The sequence below is a fragment of the Nicotiana attenuata genome, chromosome 7 (assembly GCF_001879085.1).
Source record: "Nicotiana attenuata strain UT chromosome 7, NIATTr2, whole genome shotgun sequence".
Lineage (NCBI taxonomy): Eukaryota > Viridiplantae > Streptophyta > Magnoliopsida > Solanales > Solanaceae > Nicotiana > Nicotiana attenuata.
This window is the reverse complement of record NC_031995.1, coordinates 4,351,519-4,371,711: the sequence shown is the minus strand read 5'-3', so window position 1 is coordinate 4,371,711 and position 20,193 is coordinate 4,351,519. Positions and strand designations below refer to the sequence as shown.

General features: G+C 40.1%; 1 protein-coding gene across 1 annotated transcript; it reads right to left on the bottom strand.

The window, feature by feature from the left end:
- On the bottom strand, positions 13,030-17,909 carry LOC109229796. Its single transcript, XM_019395349.1, has 4 exons — positions 17,737-17,909; positions 16,973-17,642; positions 16,727-16,871; positions 13,030-13,778 (listed from the first exon to the last, which is right to left on the bottom strand). The coding sequence occupies exons 1-4, from the start codon at positions 17,907-17,909 to the stop codon at positions 13,030-13,032; spliced, it is 1,737 nt and encodes a 578-aa protein (XP_019250894.1).

Genomic DNA, 20,193 nt, shown 5'->3' with positions numbered 1-20,193 from the left:
ACACTTGAGCAGGTTTCACTCCTTTTTGAGCCGATATTTGACATTCGTCGCTTTGTCGATCAAACCTGCAATCAAGTACAACTTGTGAGCATTTTGGGACTATTTTGTAGCAATTTATAACCAAAGCATAGGCAAGTAGGGGCATAAAACACGTTAAAGTCCTAACTTATCACCCTTCTAAAGAGCTAGACCCATAGGATTGTGCAACACTATGTATAAACCGGTCACTAAATAATAGTTAAAATGATCAAACCCTTCCTTCCTACTATAATAGGGCCATCTCAGGAAAGTTTCCTCTCCAACAGGAGGGTTTCAGATAATGCCATTATTGTTCAGGAATACATCACCCATTTCCAAAAGATGAAAGGGAAGAATGCAAACCTGATCCTCAAAATTAATTTGAAAAAGTGTTTGACAGATTCGAGTGGTCTTTAATTAGGCATTCACTCATTTTCTTCAACTTCCCTCTTAAGCTAAAAAATTTGATCCTCTCCTGCATCTCCACCTCTTCCATTTCAATCCTGGTCAATGGTGGTCAAACTGAACTTTTCAACCCCACAAGGGGTATTAGGCAGGGAGACCCAATCTCCCCCTACCGATTTATCATCTGCATGGAAAGGCTTTCAAGAGACATTGACCAGATCGTTCTTAGAAAGGAATGGCTCACAACTACCATCAGCAGGAATGGCCCTAAAATCTCTCACCTTTCTTTTGCTGATGACCTCACTCTATTTAGAAGAGCTACAAAAAAGAACAGTGAAGCTATCCTGACAACCTTAGAGGAATTCAATAATGCATCTGGCCAAAAGGTCAATTTCCATAAATCTAAGGTTATTATCTCAAAAAACTGCCATGAGGACTGGGCTAACACATGCATCTCTTTGTTGAAAATTAGGAAAAGCAAAGATTTTGGTAAGTACCTGGGTTTCCCAATCTTCCGTAAAAGACCCACCAACAGAGACTTCCAATTTATCTTTGACAGTATGAACTCCAAACTAGCTGGCTGGAAAACAAAATTGTTGAACCTGGCTGGGCGTACAACTTTGGATAAATCAAGCCTTGGCAGCATTCCCAACCATGTTATGAGCTACATAATGCTGCCATCCCACATCTCTAACCAGATAGACAGAACTCAAAGGAATTTTATATGGGGAACAACTGCTGAAAAAAGGAAGCTTCATATGATCAAATGGGATACCATCACCAAGTCCAAAAGTTGTGGGGGCCTGGGAATCCAGCAAACTCACATAAAAAACAAAGCTAACATGACCAGTCTATCCTGGAGACTCTACAACAACACTGGCACCATGTGGGCAAGAGTCCTGATTGGTAAACACTGTAGTGGAAACCAAACTAGAGCCAAACCAAAAACTAGGACCTGGCAGTGTATCCAAGAAGGATGGAAGGTTTGCATTAAGGCCTCTAGATGGATTGTCCACAAAAGGGATAGAGTCAACATACTCTCCAACAATTGGATCTCAAATATGCAACCCCTCAATAGAATCATCCAAGGGACTTGGCAGAATAATGACCTTACCATCAAGATAAATTCTATTCTCAACAACGGGGAATGGAATTTTGATGCCATCCACTACCCCATTCCCATGGACATCAAGAAGGTGACTCAATCCACTTTCATTCCCACGTCATCCAACACTGAGGACCAGCTCATCTGGAACCTCACAAGCAATGGCCTTTTCAGCTCAAAATCAGCATACAATCTGATTAGCTCAGAATTCACCCCCAATTCAAACGGAGAAGATACCTTTAGCTGGATCTGGAAACTAACAGTCCCCAACAAGATCAAATTTTTCACCTGGTAGATGCAACATAATAGACTCCCCACTGCCTTGCACTTGAAAAAAATAGTTTTAATTGCCACCTATGCGCCTCTGCAGTGGAAGATATCAATCACATCTTCTTCGAATGCAAAAATGTAAAGACATTCTGGAACTCTCTAACTATCAAATGTACCAACGTATCCCCCCACACTCACCTTAATTTCTCTATGTCTCAATGGGAGGACACTTGGCACAAAATCAAGAACATGCATTTCAACTATGATATCACCTGGAATTCACTGCTACCATTTTGCTTATGGGGCTTTGGATAACTAGGAATAACAACCTTTTTGAAAACAAAAAGAACAATGTCCCTGTCAAACAGACCATTGCTAGGGCCACATAATACTCTCATGTAGCGGTGAATCTTAAGGTTAAGACCGATACGCAGAGGATCCATATTAAATCGAAACCACCCCCTAATGGCACATATAAACTCAACATTGATGGGGCAGCATGCCCAATATCACGAGTTGGGGGAATTGGGGAAGTTGTAAGAAATAGCAGGGGCGATTGGGTTATGGGCTTCTTGAAAGGCATACTCCACACTACAACCCTCGAGGCTGAAATCCAGGCCCTTTACCAGGGCCTAAGATTAGCACTCCATCACAAGGTAACACCGCTAATAATCTCCACTTTACTCTGCACGGGTTATCAAACTGTTAAATGAAGGTAATTTGCATTTTGAACTATATTATTCATGAATGCAGATCCTTGATGGAGCAGCTAGGGAATCCAGCACTGCATCATGAATACATGAAACAAAATCAGGTAGCGGACCTCCTCGCAAAGGAAGGAGAAGAGAAAAAAGCTTTTGATAGGACAATAGTTTTGACATTCCTCCAGTGTTTGCCAACAATGCACTGTGGGCAGACATCCTAGGAACTGTATTTGTCCGTAATGTAAGAATTAACAATTATGTAGGGCAAAACTATGGTAACGTTACATTAGGGAGCACCAGCTCCCAAACAATGCTGTAATTTATTTTGGCTTTATATATATATATATATATATATATATATATATATATATATATATATATATATATATATATATATATATATTGTTTCACCCAAAAAAAGATCAAATTATGACTCACACATAAGACAGGGTGTTACGATGACAGTAAATTATAGTATTATATACTCTTTCCTCTCAAATTCTCCGTCAAAGAGTTAATCCTTCATTATCTTCATCCTCTTGCTCTCCTAGATTTTTTGTTGCAAAGTTAAGACACTAAAGAGTCGTTTGGTATATGGGATAAGAATAATAATCATGATCGAGATAAAGTTTGCACTACTATAAAATAGCCTATTTCCGACCGGAAAAAGCAGTCGGAAATTTCCGACGGAATCAGTCGGAAATTTCCGACGGAATCAGTCGGAAATGGTTTAAAATATACTTTCTAGTTTTTATTAACGGTTTACAGCGGATATTCCGTCTATATTCGATCCGACGCAAAATTTGGCGGAAAATACCGTGAAGGCATTTGCGACCAATTCGGTCAGAAAAACTTAATAAAACGTGGTCTGACTTCGTTGGCCTCATTTGCGACCGGTTTAATCGAAAAATGAAAAAAATTTAAGAAAAATTAAGAAGTTGCGACAATCGATTCGGTCGGAAAAATAAAAAAATAAAAAGTTGCGACCAATTTGGTCGCAAAATTTTATTAAAACTGTAACGACCCGGCCGGTTATTTTGAGAAATTACGTCCCGTTCAGTGGCTTAAGGTCTTGAGTAGCCCCGTATTATGGGTTATAACTTGCGTGTGTGTCCGAGTTCAGTTATCGGATGATTCAGAGTCAATTTGGAAGAAGGATTCTTGTTTTAGAAGCTTAAGCGATAAGAGTTGACTGGAATTTGACTTTTGTGTAAACGAGGTCCGTAGGGTAATTTGAAGCATTTTCGTCGAAATTTGGAAAGTTGAAGTTTTGGAAGATTAAGAGGTATGACCGAGAGATGACTTTGGTGAGACTGGGGTCAAAATGCGATTCTTACAGTTGGATTCGCTCCATTATGTCATTTGAAACTTGCGTGCAAAGTTTGACGTCATTCCGGGTTGATTTGATAGGTTTCGGCGCGAGTTTTAGAAGTTAGAAGATTTGAAAATTCATAAGTTCGATTCATGGTGCAATTCGTAGTTTTGACATTGTTTGATATGATTTGAGGCCTCGCGTAGGTCCGTGTTGTTGTATAGGACATGTTGGTATATTCAGACGGAATCCCGAGGGGCTCGGGTGAGTTACGGACGCGCTTCGGACCACTTCCTCATGTTTTGAAGAGCCGTTTCTTTCATCTGGTGTGCCTTCATCGCGTTCGCGTAGTGTAATTTTGGAGAAAGGAATATTTGTTCTTCGTGTTCGCATGTGCCTGTACGTGATCGGGTACGTGTGCATCAGCCTTCTCCGCATTCGCACCTCACTGCCCGCGTTCGCATAGCTCAGTTGTAACAACTGGTGATTTCCTCTTCTCCTTTGTGATCGCTACGATCTTACGCGGTCGCGTAGTGCAGTCTTTGGCCTCAGATTTTTTCCCTCTCCGCGATCGCACTCGTCTGTACGTGATCGCATTGTATATTTTGGGGCAGTAGCCATTTTCTTCTTCGCGATAGCATTAGTCCTTCCGCGATCGTGGTGTGAAAATACCTAAGCAGAATATAAAAGTACTCTATTCCGAGGGTTAGCCATTTTTATCATTTTTGGAGTTTTGAGGCTCGGTTTTGAGCGATTCTTCGTGGATTTTTCAAGCAAATTATTGGGGTAAATGTTCTTCACCCGAAATTTTTTATATTCCACGATTCTATCTTTATTTTTATCTTATAATTAGTGTTTTGAGTTGAGGAAAAATGGGAATTTTAGAAAAAAAACTTTCAAAGTGTAAAATGATGATTTGTCGGACGAATTGGTATCGGAATTTGATAATTTTTATATGGTTGATAAGTTTTTGGCACGTGATATTGTTGGGAGGGTTTGTTCGGGTGTTTCCACGAGATTTATGCCGTGCTATTGTTACTATTGATGTTGCACATGCGGCGTGACAAGGCGGGCTATATCTGTGTGTTTGCACATGTGGCAAGACAAGGTGGGAATATTATTATGCGCGTGCGGCGAGATAAGGCGGGCATTTACTTTATTATTGCGCACGTGGAGCGACAAGGTGGGCTATGTCAGGGATTGATTTGTTATGACTTGTGATGGCCTGAGGGCATTGTTGTTGTTGGTAACTGTGTAGTGGCATGCCTAATCTATGTAAGTTGTAACTTGTGTAATTTTGGGGGATCATTCTTTTGTGCCGTTTATTTTCTCTGCTCTTACTATTTGGCTTGAATTGTGATAGAATACGTGCACAAGCATACACGTTGTTAATCAATCCTATCGGTTTAAGAAGATGGATCTTGATGTAATTGATTATTCATGCACACCCTCGTCTACTTTTCTTCTATGTGAGCATGGTTCCACTGGCACGTGAGTTGTCCGTACAGTTACCAGTTGTAATGAGGGCACAAGATGCCAAGCGTTAGGGTTCACGAATTGGGACATATGAGTGTGATTACTTTGGAGGTTTGATACCTTGTAGAAATTATTGGGTAAAGTCGGTATGAAAGCGGTGATTCTTATTGAGTTGCTACTTGTCTTTCCTTTAATTGGTTTCACCGGATTTAAACTGTATTTAGCTTACTCTATTGTGCTATTACTTGATGTGTTCTGCTGCTAATTGTCGCTTCTATTTCTTACCGGCAAGTACCGTATTGTTATTGTCACTATGCGTAGGTTTTTAGAGATATCGTACTCTGTTAGTTCTACACTTATACCTGTTCAGATTATCTAGTCCAGTAGGTGTCTTGACTGTCCTTCGTCACTACTCCGCTGAGGTTAGTCTTAATACTTACTGGGTACCGCTGTGGTGTACTCATACTACGCTTCTGCACATTTTTGTGCAGATCCAGGTATTTCAGAGTCAGTCGATCGCTAGCTAGCTATACGGATCTTGCTGTGGAGACTCAAGGTAAACCTGCTGCTGCGTTCACAGGCTTCGGAGTCACCTTCTGATGTTGTACTTGCACTGTTTTATCTCTATTTCTAAACTGTTGTATTGTAGGTTTTCTAGTAAACTCAGTAGAGCTATGAATTGTACTACTGATTTTGGAATTTTTAAATTTGTATAGAGATTTCTATTCCTTATTGTCAGTCATTAGTTAAATATGGCCATTATTTCAATAAATGTAGGCTTACCTAATCCCTAAGATTAGGTGCCATCACGATATCCTACGGAGGAAAATTTGGATTGTGACATAAACGAGGTCTGACTTCGTTGACCTTGTTTGCGACCTAATCAATCAATATTTTTTCAAATTTTCGACCGATTCAGTTGGAAATAATTTTTAAACCCCCACTACCCCTTTCTTTTTTCTTTATCTCTTTTCTTTCTTTCCTCGTTGGAAACCCCCTCCCCCAGGCAGCACGGTGCTCCGGCGACATCCCTTCTTTCTCCAGCGACACATCTCTTTCTCCCCCCTCTCGTGGTCAGTTTTCCCCTCTCCCTCGATTTTTTCTCCTTTGTTTCTATTTTTTTGCTAAGCCTCATAGAGAAAATACATTGTTTGCTGAAATTAGTGTTTGCAATTTTTGTATTTTCACAGTTCTCTTTGTTTTTTAAACTCGAAAAACCACAATGAATCAATAGTGGAACAAGTTTGGGATAATTTACTAAACAAGAAGAGAGTAAATTAGTATGCACTTTTTGATTTTTTTGGTGCAACTAATTGTTATTCTTATTATGCTTTTGTTACACTTTTCATATTAATTTTGTAGTTGAATCTAGGTTTAGATTATCGTCGAAGAATTTGATTGAATCAAGGTTTGAGATTGGTAGAATTTAATTGATTGAATTAGTTGATTGAGATCTGGGATTAGTTCTTTAAATTCTTAGTTTGTGATTGGAATTGTAGTACTTAATTATAGTTTAAAGCTTTAGTGAAAAATTTATGAAGTTAAGTTTATTGTTGCTTCTTAGTTTATTATTGGAATGATATTAACTTTTAGTTTAATGATTTGGAATTGTATTAAGTACTTATAGTTTAAAGCCTTAGTTTTAAGTTTAAGTTAATCTTATTGTTGCTTCCTAATTTATTAATAGATTGATATTAAATTTAAAACTTAATAATTGCTACATTAAAAGGAATTTTGTAAATATGACAAATATACTATATTAATTAATATAATATATTGATTAAAACCATGTGTGGACTTTATATGATGAAAATAAAACAAGCAATGAAGAATTATATGTTAAAAATGAAACAAGCGTTGACGAATTATATGATAGAAAATAAAACTGAAACAAGTCACGAGGATTAAGTCATTTGTGTGTTTTATGATTAGTTGAGTATTTGTATGTTATTCCTTAAATGAGCGTAATATGTAATAGAATTACTTTACATTGTTAATGACATCTTGATTTTTTATGTTTATATTGTTATATTTATTATGTATATTTTTTGTTTATATTTGTTAAGTTAAATTATTTTATATGTAAATATTTTATATTCATTACTTAGATGGCTTCTGGCGGTAAAGAATGAAACGCAACTCAAGCTTTGATCCAAAATTATTTAAAAAAAAAAAAAAGCAAGAAAGTAATCAACCCGCAATAGAAGAATCTGAGTCTGACGAGGAAAGTGAATCTGATAAATAGGAGTAGCTATTCAACATGGATATTATATTTTAGACTCGAAGATAGAGATATGTTTAAATTATGAGTCTGTGTTAGTATTTTGATAATTGATAATTGATGTTTGATTGCTTAGTAGTTTGGTTTGTTATATATATATTGGTGTTTGGTTTGTTATAATTTAGTTAGTTATCAATATTGCTGTTTGATTTATTATAAATGGTGGATGATAAATTAGGTGTTTAGTTGGCTGTGTTAATTTTCGACCGGTTCGGTCGCAAATTATTTGCGATCGTGTGTTTTCCGACCGACTTTTTTCGATGGGTAATCTGTCGAAAAAGCTCGATTTCCGGCCGATTTGATGGTCAGAATTTTCCTCTTTCTAGTAGCGTTGGGATTAACTTTATTCTATATTTAGTTTGGGATATTAGGTAATCGCGGGATAACTTTTATACTAGGGATGTTTTGGTTGGGAAATAAGTTATTGCAGGATTAACTATTCCGGGATTAGTTATTCTAGGATTATTATCCCACTCTTCCATTGGGATAAAACTAACACTACAATCGTGGAATTAGTTATACCGTGTTTTTATCTTTATCAAATGTGGGATAAACTCATTTCAAATTTAATTTCGAGATTAATTATCCCTTATCACTTGTAAGAAACAAGCCCTAAAATGGTGGGATTAGCTATCCCATATAGAAGGTGAGATAACTAATCCAATGGAATATTCCACCCCAAGGGATATCCTGAGATATCCCACCATTATGGTATGTGGAATAATGGATAATAATCCCGATATTAGATGTGAGATTATTTTATCACGCGTTTGATTAAATTTTTTAATTCGAGATTAGCAATCCAAAGATTAATTAATCTCACATTTGGGTATTATTCCATCCCATATTGACGGTGGGATAATAATTAGGATTAATTAATCCAAGAATAAATACTAAAATGATATAGATGCCCTTCTTTTTTTGGTAATTAAAGAATTTTATTACCAGGTATGAAATATGTACTAGTTCAAAACTGGAAAAAACTGGAGAACCACCGAGCTATTTCCTGCAAGTTGGACATGAAGCCCCTAACTGCAGTGATCATCTTATCTGCCTCACTATATCCATATCTCCTATGGATAACTATTAAGCCCTCTCAATCTACATTTTATATAGATGCCCTTCTCTAAAGCTCTTCCCCCAAAGTCTTTTGAACAATCCACGGGTAAACTTGGAAACAAAAGTTTGTCACAACTTATTAAGTATACACCAAACACATATTTATATTATACCCTGTCACGACCCAATTCCCACCCGGTCATGATGGCGCCTCTCGTGAAGACAAGGCCAGCCAACAGAACAATCAACACTGCTTTTAACAATTCCTTAGCATAAACAGGTTTAAACCATAGATACTGATTAATCATAAGTGCGGAAATAAACGTAACATAACGGTGAAAAACCATCCATAACTCAGCCCGATGATCGGGGTGTCACAAGTCACGAGCTACTACAGAGTTGATAAAAATACTACAAGTCTGGAAACATAGTCTGAAGATGAATAAAATATGCAGAAGATAAGGAAGAAACGGGGCTGTGGACGTCGACAGCTACCTCGTCTCTCTTAGTCCGCTTGGTCTGGAAGGAAATCAGCGCTCAGGTACGAACTCAGACCACACAAATGGTGCACCCTTCTGAGTCAACTTGGTCAAGGGCGAAGCAATAGATGAAAAACCCCGGACGAACCGGCGATAATAACCCGCCAAACCGAGGAAACTCCGAATCTCCGTGGCTGAGGACGGTCTAGGCCAACTCTGAACTGTCTCTATCTTCTTAGGATCTACCTGAATACCATCGCTGGACACCACGTGCCCCAGAAAAGCCACAGAACCAAGCCAGAACTCACACTTGGAGAACTTTGCATAAAGCTTCTCCTCCCTCAATCTCTGTAATACCACTCTCAAATGCTGTGCGTGCTCCTCCTGGCTACGCGAGTACACCAGGATGTCATCAATAAAAACAATCACAAATGAATCCAGATACGGCCGAAATACACTGTTCATCAAGTGCATGAATGCTGCTGGGGCATTAGTCAACCCAAAGGACATAACCAGAAACTCATAGTGCCCATATCTCGTCCGGGAAGCAGTCTTCATAATATCTGCGTCCCTAATCTTCAGCTGGTGATAGCCTGAACGGAGGTCAATCTTGGAGAATACCCTTGCCCCCTGGAGCTGGTCAAACAAATCATCAATACGGGGCAGGGGATACTTGTTCTTCACTGTCACCTTGTTCAATTGCCTGTAGTCAATGCACATTCTCATTGTGCTATCCTTTTTCTTCACAAACAAGACCGGTGCACCCTACGGTGACACACTCGGACGAATGAACCCCTTATCTAGGAGCTCCTGAAGCTGATCCTTTAGTTCTTTCAACTCTGCTGGTGCCATGCGATACGGAGGAATAGAAATGGGCTGAGTGCCCGGCACCAGATCAATACCAAAATCAATGTCCCTGTCCGGCGGCATGCCCGACAGGTCTGCTGGAAACACATCAGGGAAATCCCTCACAACGGGAACAGAATCGAGACTAGGAGTCTCAGCTCCAACATCTCTCACAAAAGCCAAATACGATAGACAACCTTTCCCAACCAACCGTTGGGCCTTTAGGAAAGAGATCACCCTGCTAGGAACATAGTCAGTCATACCACGCCACTCAATCCTCGGAACACCCAGTATAGACAACGTAACTGTCTTAGCATGACAGTCCAGAATAGCATGCTACGGAGATAACCAGTCCATGCCCAGAATAACGTCGAAATCAACCATGCTCAACAACAACAGATCAACTCGGGTCTCCAGACCCCCAATAGTTACCAGACAAGACCGATATACATGGTCTACAATAATAGTATCACCCACCGGGGTAGATACGTGAACAGGTAAAGCAAGACACCCACGGGTCGTACCCAGATGATGGGAAAAATATGAAGACACATAAGAGTAGGTAGAACCGGGATCAAATAAGACAGAGGCATCCCTGTGGCAGACTGAGATAATACCTGTGATAACAGCATCTGATGCAATAGTGTCTCTCCTGTCTGGGAGAGCATAGAATCGTGCCTGGCCACCGCCCGATCGGCCTCCCCCTCTGGGGCGACCCCTAGCTGCCTGACTCTCACCCCTAACTGGCGGGGCGGGTGCTGAAGAAGATGGGCCAGAAGACGGGGGCTGACCCCTCTGCTGAGACTGACTACCACGGCGCCGAGGACATTGCCTCCACATGTGCCTAACCTCCCCGCACTCATAACAGCTCCCGGGTGCTGGGGAATGGGACTGAAGGGAACCCCGGGCCTCAGAGTGACTGGCTGACGCACTCGGTCTGGAGGAACCCTATACAGATGGAGCTCGTGATGAACCCTGAGCTGGAAGAGCGCCGAGGGATGGCTGGCTCTGCTGATACCCCTGATGACCTCGGCCGGAGATGACCCACAATACTCAGAGCGAGCTAACTGAGGAGGCCTAAATGAACGACCTCTGCTCTGCTGGAACTAACCCCTAGACGGAGCACCACTGAAGCTACCAGAACCTCGAGGCCTCTAGGCCTCCCTCTCCTCTCTGTCCTGACGGCGAGCCATCTCAATATCACGAGCAATATCAACTACATCCTCAAAGGAAATACCCAGAACTCTCTCTCGAGTCATTAGAACACGGAGGTGATAGTTAAGTCCATCTACAAACCTCTTGATCCTCTCTCTATCGGTCGGAACTATCCACGAGGCATGACGGGCCAACTCAGAAAATCTCGCCTCATACTGGGTCATAGTCATGTCTCCTTGTCGAAGCCACTCGAACTGCCTACGCAGCTCCTCTCTCTGAGACTGTGGTACCCACTTCTCCAAAAAGATAGTGGAGAACTTCTGCCATGACAAAGGCGCTGCACCCGCCGGCCTACGCCGCTCATACGACTCCCGCCATGTGAAGGCAGCCCTAGTGAACTGAAATGCGGTGAATGCTGCCCCGCTGGTCTCCAAAATCCCTGCTGTCCGAAGCATACGCTGACACTTGTCCAGAAATCCCTGGGCATCCTCGCCTTGAGCACCACTGAAAAATGGACGCTGGAGCCTACTGAACCTCTCAAGACGATGCTGCTCGTCGTCTGGCATGACTGGAACTACAAAGTCCTGAACTGGTGCAACCGGCTGAGCTGGAGCTGCTCCCGGTGTCTGTAAACCCTACATAACCTGCTCCGGTGTGCGAGCAGCGGGGGTCTGACTACCTCCCCCGGCCTGAGAAGTAGCCGCTGTAGCAGTGGCTGAAACTACCTGGGCTAGGCCAGTGCAAACTCATAGTATCTGAGCCAAGGTCTCCTGGAGACCCGGAAATCACAATGGGCATTGCCGGTGCCTGTACAGGTGCTGCTGGAATGTCTGCAGCTGGGGCCTGATCCTGAGCCGGGGTAACTGGTGGGGCAATGGGTGCTGCCCTCGCGGCCCTGCCCCTACCGCGACCACGACCGCGCCCGCGGCCTCTAGTACCCTCAGTAGGTGGTACCGGTGGGCGTCCGTCTCGTCCTGCAGCGCGGGTCCTCGCCATCTGCGAGAGGGTAGAACACAGAAGTTTAGTTCCCGGATCAACAAAATCGCACGACAAGAATTTCAAGAATGTGAAGTTTTCCTAAGGGTTCTGCAGCCTCTCGAGGATAAGTACAGACGTCTCCGTACCGATCCGCGAGACTCTACTAAACCTGCTCATGACTCGTGAGACCTAGTAACCTAGGCTCTGATACCAACTTGTCACGACCCAATTCCCACCTGGTCGTGATGGCGCCTCTCGTGAAGCAAGGCCAGCCAACAGAACAATCAACACTACTTTAACAATTCCTTAGCATAAATGGTTTAAACCATAGATACTGATTAATCATAAGTGCGGAAATAACGTAACATAACGGTGAAAAACCATCCCAAACTCAGCCCGATGATCGGGCGTCACAAGTCANCAGTTGAATAATCTATTTATATTCTCGTATGCATACTGAAATTATGTAAAAAAAATCATAACTGAAAATATAAGTTTGAACATACCTGGATTATCCAGTAAGACTCTTTCTTCATGGAGGATATCTTCTGATAATAATTGCCAAGTTGCTTGCCAAACATTTTCTGGTCGTGACATCGAATTCGATAACAACAACATAGAAAATAATTGCCTAAGATACGATGGCATACCCCAACTACTTGCCTCCTTTATGCAATCCACATATTCTTTGTCATCATCAATTAAACCAAGTGCAAAACATGCTTCTCTAAATGTATGATGATCATGATTGTTGATTCTTTTAAGATCTTCATAACATTTTGGGCCTTTAATGACATTCAACAACAACCTGAGGTAGTATAGCTCGCCAGTTCCAGGCGGAACAAAGAAAATCCTTCCAATTGAAAATGCAGAAGTTTTTCTTTTCTCCCATCTTTTCAACTTTGGTTTCCACACAAACTTAAGGGGAAATTCTGCGTAAGTTAGTTCTCTTGCTTCAGAAGATGTTTATTTGTCTCAAACCAACTTAAAAACATCGATTCCCTTACAGTGGGTCTATTGGCAACATCATCAATCGGATCATCATCAGAGAATATGACATGTTGTTCATTTGGAAGATGAAATGATAGTCTTTCCACATAAGGTTGTCTATAGTGTATAGGAAACTCGAATATTCTCCAAGCAGCTTCGCAGGGTGATATGTATCGGCAATCACAGTACATATTAATTGCATCAACAACCGATGAACCCTCCTCTTGCACACTTCTAGAAAAAGCGGCGGTAGCACGATCATTTCCTTTGTTAACATATTTAAATAAGTACTTAATTGACCTCGATTGATTGCACCACTCCACATTGATGTGAGCACCATATTTCAATAATAAGAAACGATTGTGCGGCACCACATACCTGTTGTCCAAGTCAATACCATCCTTCTTGATAGTTCTTCCACTATCCCTTCTCCTATAAATAGGATAACCATCTTCATCAATTGTGGTTGACTTAGTAAACTTTTTTGGAAAATGCTTTGTACATCTCCCATTCTGCATGCAAGGGGAAGATTTTCTGGCAGAACCACATGGGCCGTGCATCATGAAACTTTTCACGGCCCTATAATAATGAGGATCAATTGTTTCATCTGGAATTTCTGCTGTTATGTCACAACCCAATTCCCACCCGGTCGTGATGGCGCCTCTCATGAAGATAAGGACAGCCAAAGGAACAGTCAACACTGCTTTTAACAATTTCTTAGCATAAACAGGTTTAAACCATAGATACTGATTAATCATAAGTGCGGAAATAAACGTAACATAACGGGGAAAAACCATCCCAAACTCAGCCCGATGATCGGGGTGTCACAAGTCACGAGCTACTACAGAGTTGATGAAAATACTACAAGTCTGGAAACATAGTCTGAAGATGAATAAAATATGCAGAAGATAAGGAAGAAACGGGGTTGTGGACATCGACAACTACCTCGTCTCTCTTAGTCCGCCTGGTCTGGAAGGAAATCAGCACTCAGGTACGAACTCAGCTGTGCCTGTCTCTGCACACATGGTGCAGGAAGTAATGTGAGTACTCCGACCCAGTGAGTAATAAAAATAAATAACGACTGAGAACATAAAATCCCACAAGGGCACAAATAATGCTATCTCAAGCAGCATCATCAGATAACATTAGAAACCAGTGAAATATAGTAAGAAAATCTTTTTGAAAACAGTTAAAGATCAATCATACTCAACCAGTACGTCAGCCATTGTTACCTGACCAAACGCGTATTACAGTGCCATTGTTACCACTGTTCAATATTTAATCACTCTAGATGGGCACCCGCGCTCACTGTGGGTGTGCAGACTCCGGAGGGGCTCCTACAACCCAAGCGCTATCTACAAGGCCTGAGGCCTGAACAATATCAATACGAGGCCTGAAAGCCTGCTCACAATGCACTCGAGGCCTGAAAGCCTCCTCACCTCACTCATCATGCCCTCACATAAGGCCCTTGGCCTCAATCAGTCCAAAAATAGTCAACAGCCCCTCGGGCAACAGTAAAACAATAATACTTAGCTCAAACAATAGTTCAAATATCAGTATAAAACTCCAAGTTTGAGTAAATATGGCTGAGTTCAAGAAACAGTGTAAATCACATGGACTGAGTACAAATAATATTTCAAACAGTGAGGAAAACAGTGATGATAGTTCATAAAGAGTTCAAATAGTCGGCAATAAGCCCCAAATATGGCAATAAGCCCAAATCATAGTGAAAACAACAAGTCATTGCTAATACGCGGTAAAATATCACCCGGACTGGACCAAGTCACAGTCCCCAATAGTAAATGACCCCGCGCTCGTCATGGAACGCGTGTCTCATCTCAACATAGCACCAAGTTGTGCAAATCTGGGGTTTCAAACCCTCAGGACGTCATTCAAAATCATTACTCACCTCTAGCCGGCCAAAGTCTAGCTCGCTATGCCTTTTCCCCTCGAATCGACCTCCTCGCGCGTCGAATCTGATCAAAACCACAAGGAATACGTCACAATAGGCTAATGGATCATAACCCAATCAAAAAGACTCGAAAATTATCAAAAATCACGAAGTTGGCAAAACCCGAGCCCCGGTCCCACTTCTCGAAAAATTACAAAATTCACATCACCAGATTCCTCGTCTCGCCACGAGTCCATACATATCAAATTTACCAAAATCGGAGTTCAAATGCCCTTTCAAATCCCAAATTTTCATTCCAAAAACCAAGCCCTAGTTCTTCCAATTTTTACCCAAATTTCCAAGAATTAAAGGTTGATTCTTCAAAAAAAAAATGGCGTTTCTAGGTCACTAGACTTACCTCCAATCAATTCCCGTCAAAATCCTCTTCAATTTCTACCAGAAAGCTCTTAAGGTGGTTAACAATGGAGGAAAAAATGAATAGGCTCGCGGATGAAATAATCAATTAAAACCCTTCTGCCCAGGTGTTTTTAACCCTATGCGATCGCGACCCTAGGCATGCGATAGCGATGAACAAATTCTCAGGGATTCAAAAACGTTCTATGCGAGCGCAACAGGAGCTATGCGATCGCGCTTAACAATTTTCCAAACCTACGCGAACGCGTCCAATTTTATGCGAACGCGTAGGATAAAAACATGCTGCCCCCAAAATCCTCTTATACGAATGCGGGATGTACCATGCGATCGCGTAGCTTTACCTCCCAGTACTATGCGATCGCGACTCAATGGATGCGATCGCATAGGCCAATTTTTCCTTCTGCAACATCTGCTGAAACCTGCAACTTTCAATAGCTAAACTTGGTCCGTTTGACCACCCGAAATCATCTCGAGGCCCCCGGGACCTCAACCAAAAGCATCAACACATCCTAAAACGTTATTCAAACTTGCTCCAATCTTCAAAACACATCAAACAACGCTAAAACCATTAAATCACATCGGATTCAAGCCTAAGTTTCTTCAGAACTTCCGAAATACGCATTTGATCAAAAACCCAACCAAAACATCTCCGAATGACCTGAAATTTTGCACACACATCCAAAATCACCTAACGGAACTACTGCAACTCTCGAAATTCCATTCCGACCCCCGGATCAAAATCTCACCCACCAACCGGAATTCGCCAAAATACTAACTTCGCCAATTCAAGCCTAATTCCACACCGGACCTCCAAAATCACTTCCGATCACGCTCTTAAGTCAAAAATCATCCCCCAAAGCTAACCGAATCACCGGAAATCGCATCCGAGCCCTCTAACTCAATAGTCAACTTCCGGTTGACTTTTTCCAAAACAAGCTTTCCTTAAAGAGACTAAGTGTCTCATTTCCATCTAAAACCAATCCAATTCAACTCGATCACCTCAAATACCGATAATGAAGCATAGAGAAACATAATATGGGAAAAAGAGGGCGGTAACTCACGTGACGATGGACCGGGTCGTCACATGTTATTATTTGATCAATATCAGCGGTAGTTGAATATTTGTTATGCTCATGAAGAAAGAGCAATATATGAGCATGAGGCAACCCTCGCTTTTGGAACTCAATAGTATAAATCACTGCATGAAGAAGCAAAATGAATTTATTGGATAAATAAACAGTTTTTAATCTATATTAAGAAATTATTCCATGGAAAATCAGGCATATTGTTTAAATTATTACTTCAAAAGTTTATATTCATACCTGATTTTACTGCTCCAAACACTTTGTTGTCTCGCAAGTCCTTTATCAAGCGATCCAATTTGATTTTAAATACCCTACTTAAGATGTCTGGACGATCCTCAAGATTTAAGCCCCTACTCGTTACATGTCTCAGAATCTCGGGCCACTTCGGATTGCAAGTGAAAGTGATAAAAAGATCAGGGTACCCAGCCCATTTGCATATCGCCATAGCATCTTGATAATTTTGAAGCATGTATCGTGCACCACCTGTGAAGTTTGACGGTAGAATAATTCTCTTCCCTTGAGTGTAGTTTCTCCATTCAAAACGGCTTCTTCTAATCCTTTATACATCGCAACTCTCAATTGTTTTTGATGAGTCCTATAATACTTCAATCGACCAGATTCAATCATTGTATATGCATCAACTAAGAATTGCCGAAATAATCTTCTTGCAGACACAATTGTTGGAACTTCACCCTTTCTATCTTGACTTTTGTACGCAAAAAATTCTCTCATGCCAACACATTTTCTTCCTACAGTTGGTTCACCATCTTCATTTAAAGGAATGTCCTCTCTGTATCCATCTTCACCGTATGGAAAAAGTAAAGGATATTGGAGACCAAAATATGCAGCATTCAATTCATTTATCCTTTGCAGTTGTTCGGATTGGGTTTCAATTATGATATCTCTATCACACATAGATAGTTCAAAATCTCCAACCACTAAAGTAGCTACCTCTGAAACGGTCGGTAAGTTGTATCTTCTTCCATCTGTGTTTCTTTTCCCTATCAATCTGAGCCTAACATTGGAGCTTCCATCTTCTTGAAATCTATCCCTTACCATTCTAAATGTCTTAGCCAAAATATTATGTCCATCAAGCATTTTCTTCAGATCAGCAACAATCTCGGCATGAAGTTTGTTTAGGTGTTGACCATGACTGAGAAAAAATTATTATATGAGAATTTATATATATTTTCCTAGGATGTACAATATTATTTATTTATTATTCTAAAAATTAATACTAACCTCACAGCATTCTATTTTGTACTTCATTTTCCGTATCGTAAATGTACAGTTGCGCAAATTTTGGGGTAGATCCCACAGGAGGCAATAAACTTCCTATCTGATGATAATTCTGGCCAAATAACTTGAATGTTCTTGGTCCACGCGTTTGATTGATTGAGACATCGACCTTTCCTCCCATTGAAGTAAATGAGAACATAGAGTTGTAACTCCTAACATTATCTCGGAAATGGTCACTTTTAGGACCTACGTATTTATAGAAAGAGGTGAAGAATGATGAACATACATATGAAAGGTAGATTACCGTGTAACAAAAGTACGAAATAGATTTTTCAACTAACCTGATCCAAACAGCAAATGCTTTAAAACTTGAGGAGGCTCTTTAGTATTTGAGAGCTTTATTTTTCCACGACCACAACACAAAGAGAACTCCGGTTTTTTAGATTTATAGTGCTTGTTGCTTCTTTCTTCGTACCAAAAATATGTCCCACATTTTTCACATTCATAAGTAGCATCTCCTATATCCCAATACTCTATCAATGAGGAAGAAATAAAATTTAGTATAAAAGTGGACCATTTTAAGATGAAGATTACGGTAGGTATTCTTTTTTAGTATAAAAAGTGGACCATTCTAATTTCTAATAGTAAATTAGATTTTGTGTATAGTTTAGTTATGGTAGGAATTATTTTTTAAGAAAGACTTAATTAAATAAATATTGTGTATCTTATATCTATCTATATTATATTAAGGAAAATAGATGAAAAAAGTTCATAAAATAATCAAAGCCAAATATTTTAAAATTTAAACAAAAAATGTTCTCTTTTGAGAACATGTTGGACGTTAGATTTTGTGTATAGTTTACTTATGGTAGGAATTATTTTTTAAGAAATACTTAATTAAATAAATATTTTGTATCTTACATCTATTCATATTATATTAAAGAAAATAGACTAAAAATGTTCATAAAATAATAAAAGCCTTAAACAAAAAACGTCCTTTTTTGACAACCTGTTGGACGTTCAAATCACAATTTTTTTTTTTTAGATTATGGTAGGTACTCTTTTTTGAGAAAGAATCAATTAATATAATTCTAAGTACATTACACATTAATATTAAGTTGAAATAATAATTCTACATTTAGTACAAGCTTTGTATCTGACCTTATTTGCGAATAATATACATTAATATCGGTATAATTTACTTATGGTAGGTATTTTTTTTTAAGGAAGAATTAATTAAATATCAATATTTTGTATCTGCCAAAGATCACACGCTAAAGCCTAAGCAAGAAAGATCACAGGTTAAAATTTCTGCCAAAGATCCTTATAAATTGATTTACTATTATAGTCTTTTTCTTACAAATCTTTATTTAAGCAATTTTTACTTATATATTAAGAAATGGGATCGTGTGGCACGCCGACCACTTATATATTATGAAATCGAATCGTGTGGCACACCGACCACTTATATATCACGAAATGGGATCGTGTGGCACGCCGACCACGTATTCTGTGTTAGAAGAGATTAGTTGTAGTTTTCCTTACTTATTCCTACCGTTCTTTTTTATCTGTTATCCCCAAAAGCATGTTCCCCTCCCAGTCTTAATTATTACTTCCGCTGTTATTTTTGTAGTGTTTGTATATATATATCTGCACAGGTTAATTAGTAATCCTGTCTAGCCTCGTCACTACTTCGCCGGGGTTAGGCCAGGCACTTACCAGCACATGGGGTCGGTTGTCCTCATGCTACACTCTGTGCATCTTTTTGCACAGATCACAGTACCGGAGCAGGAGCTTTTGGACAGCAGTAGGAGCATTGGGAGCTGACTTCAGTCCAGAGATTCCCCGAGGTAGCCTTGCTGACGTCCGCATGGCCCGCAGTCTCTCTTATCCTTGTTTTTCGTTTGATTTCCTTTGTATCGGATCAGACAGTACTGTGTTTTTATTCAGACTTTGTATTTAGCATTCTGTAGAAGTTTGTGAGTTAGTGACACCAGATCTGGGTAGAGATGTATTTGAGCTTCCGCACTTGGTTTCAGTTATTTATGTTTTGAGACTTCAACTTTTATATTAGTTGTCTCGTCTTTCTTTAGACTGTTGATGTTGTCAAGAGAGGTATTAAATTAATTGACTTGCCTAACTCCTATTAGTAGGCGCCATCACGATTCCCGAAGATGGAAAATTCGGGTCGTGACAGGGAACAAGGTGGCTCATAAGATGGCCAAGGATGGACTCAAGCATGCAAGGAAAAACCAAGTTTTTGTCAACCCATTGCCTCTAGTATTAAATAATTTAGCAATGGATAGAAATGGTTATGTGTATCTGACCAAAAAACTTAGTATTAATGGGGAATCTAAATGTCCTCGAGGCTTGTCCTTTCATTAGGGATGTAACTGCCAGTACTATGTAATATTTTTATAATATATTATATATTATCTTTTTCCATCAAAAAAAAAAAAAAAAAA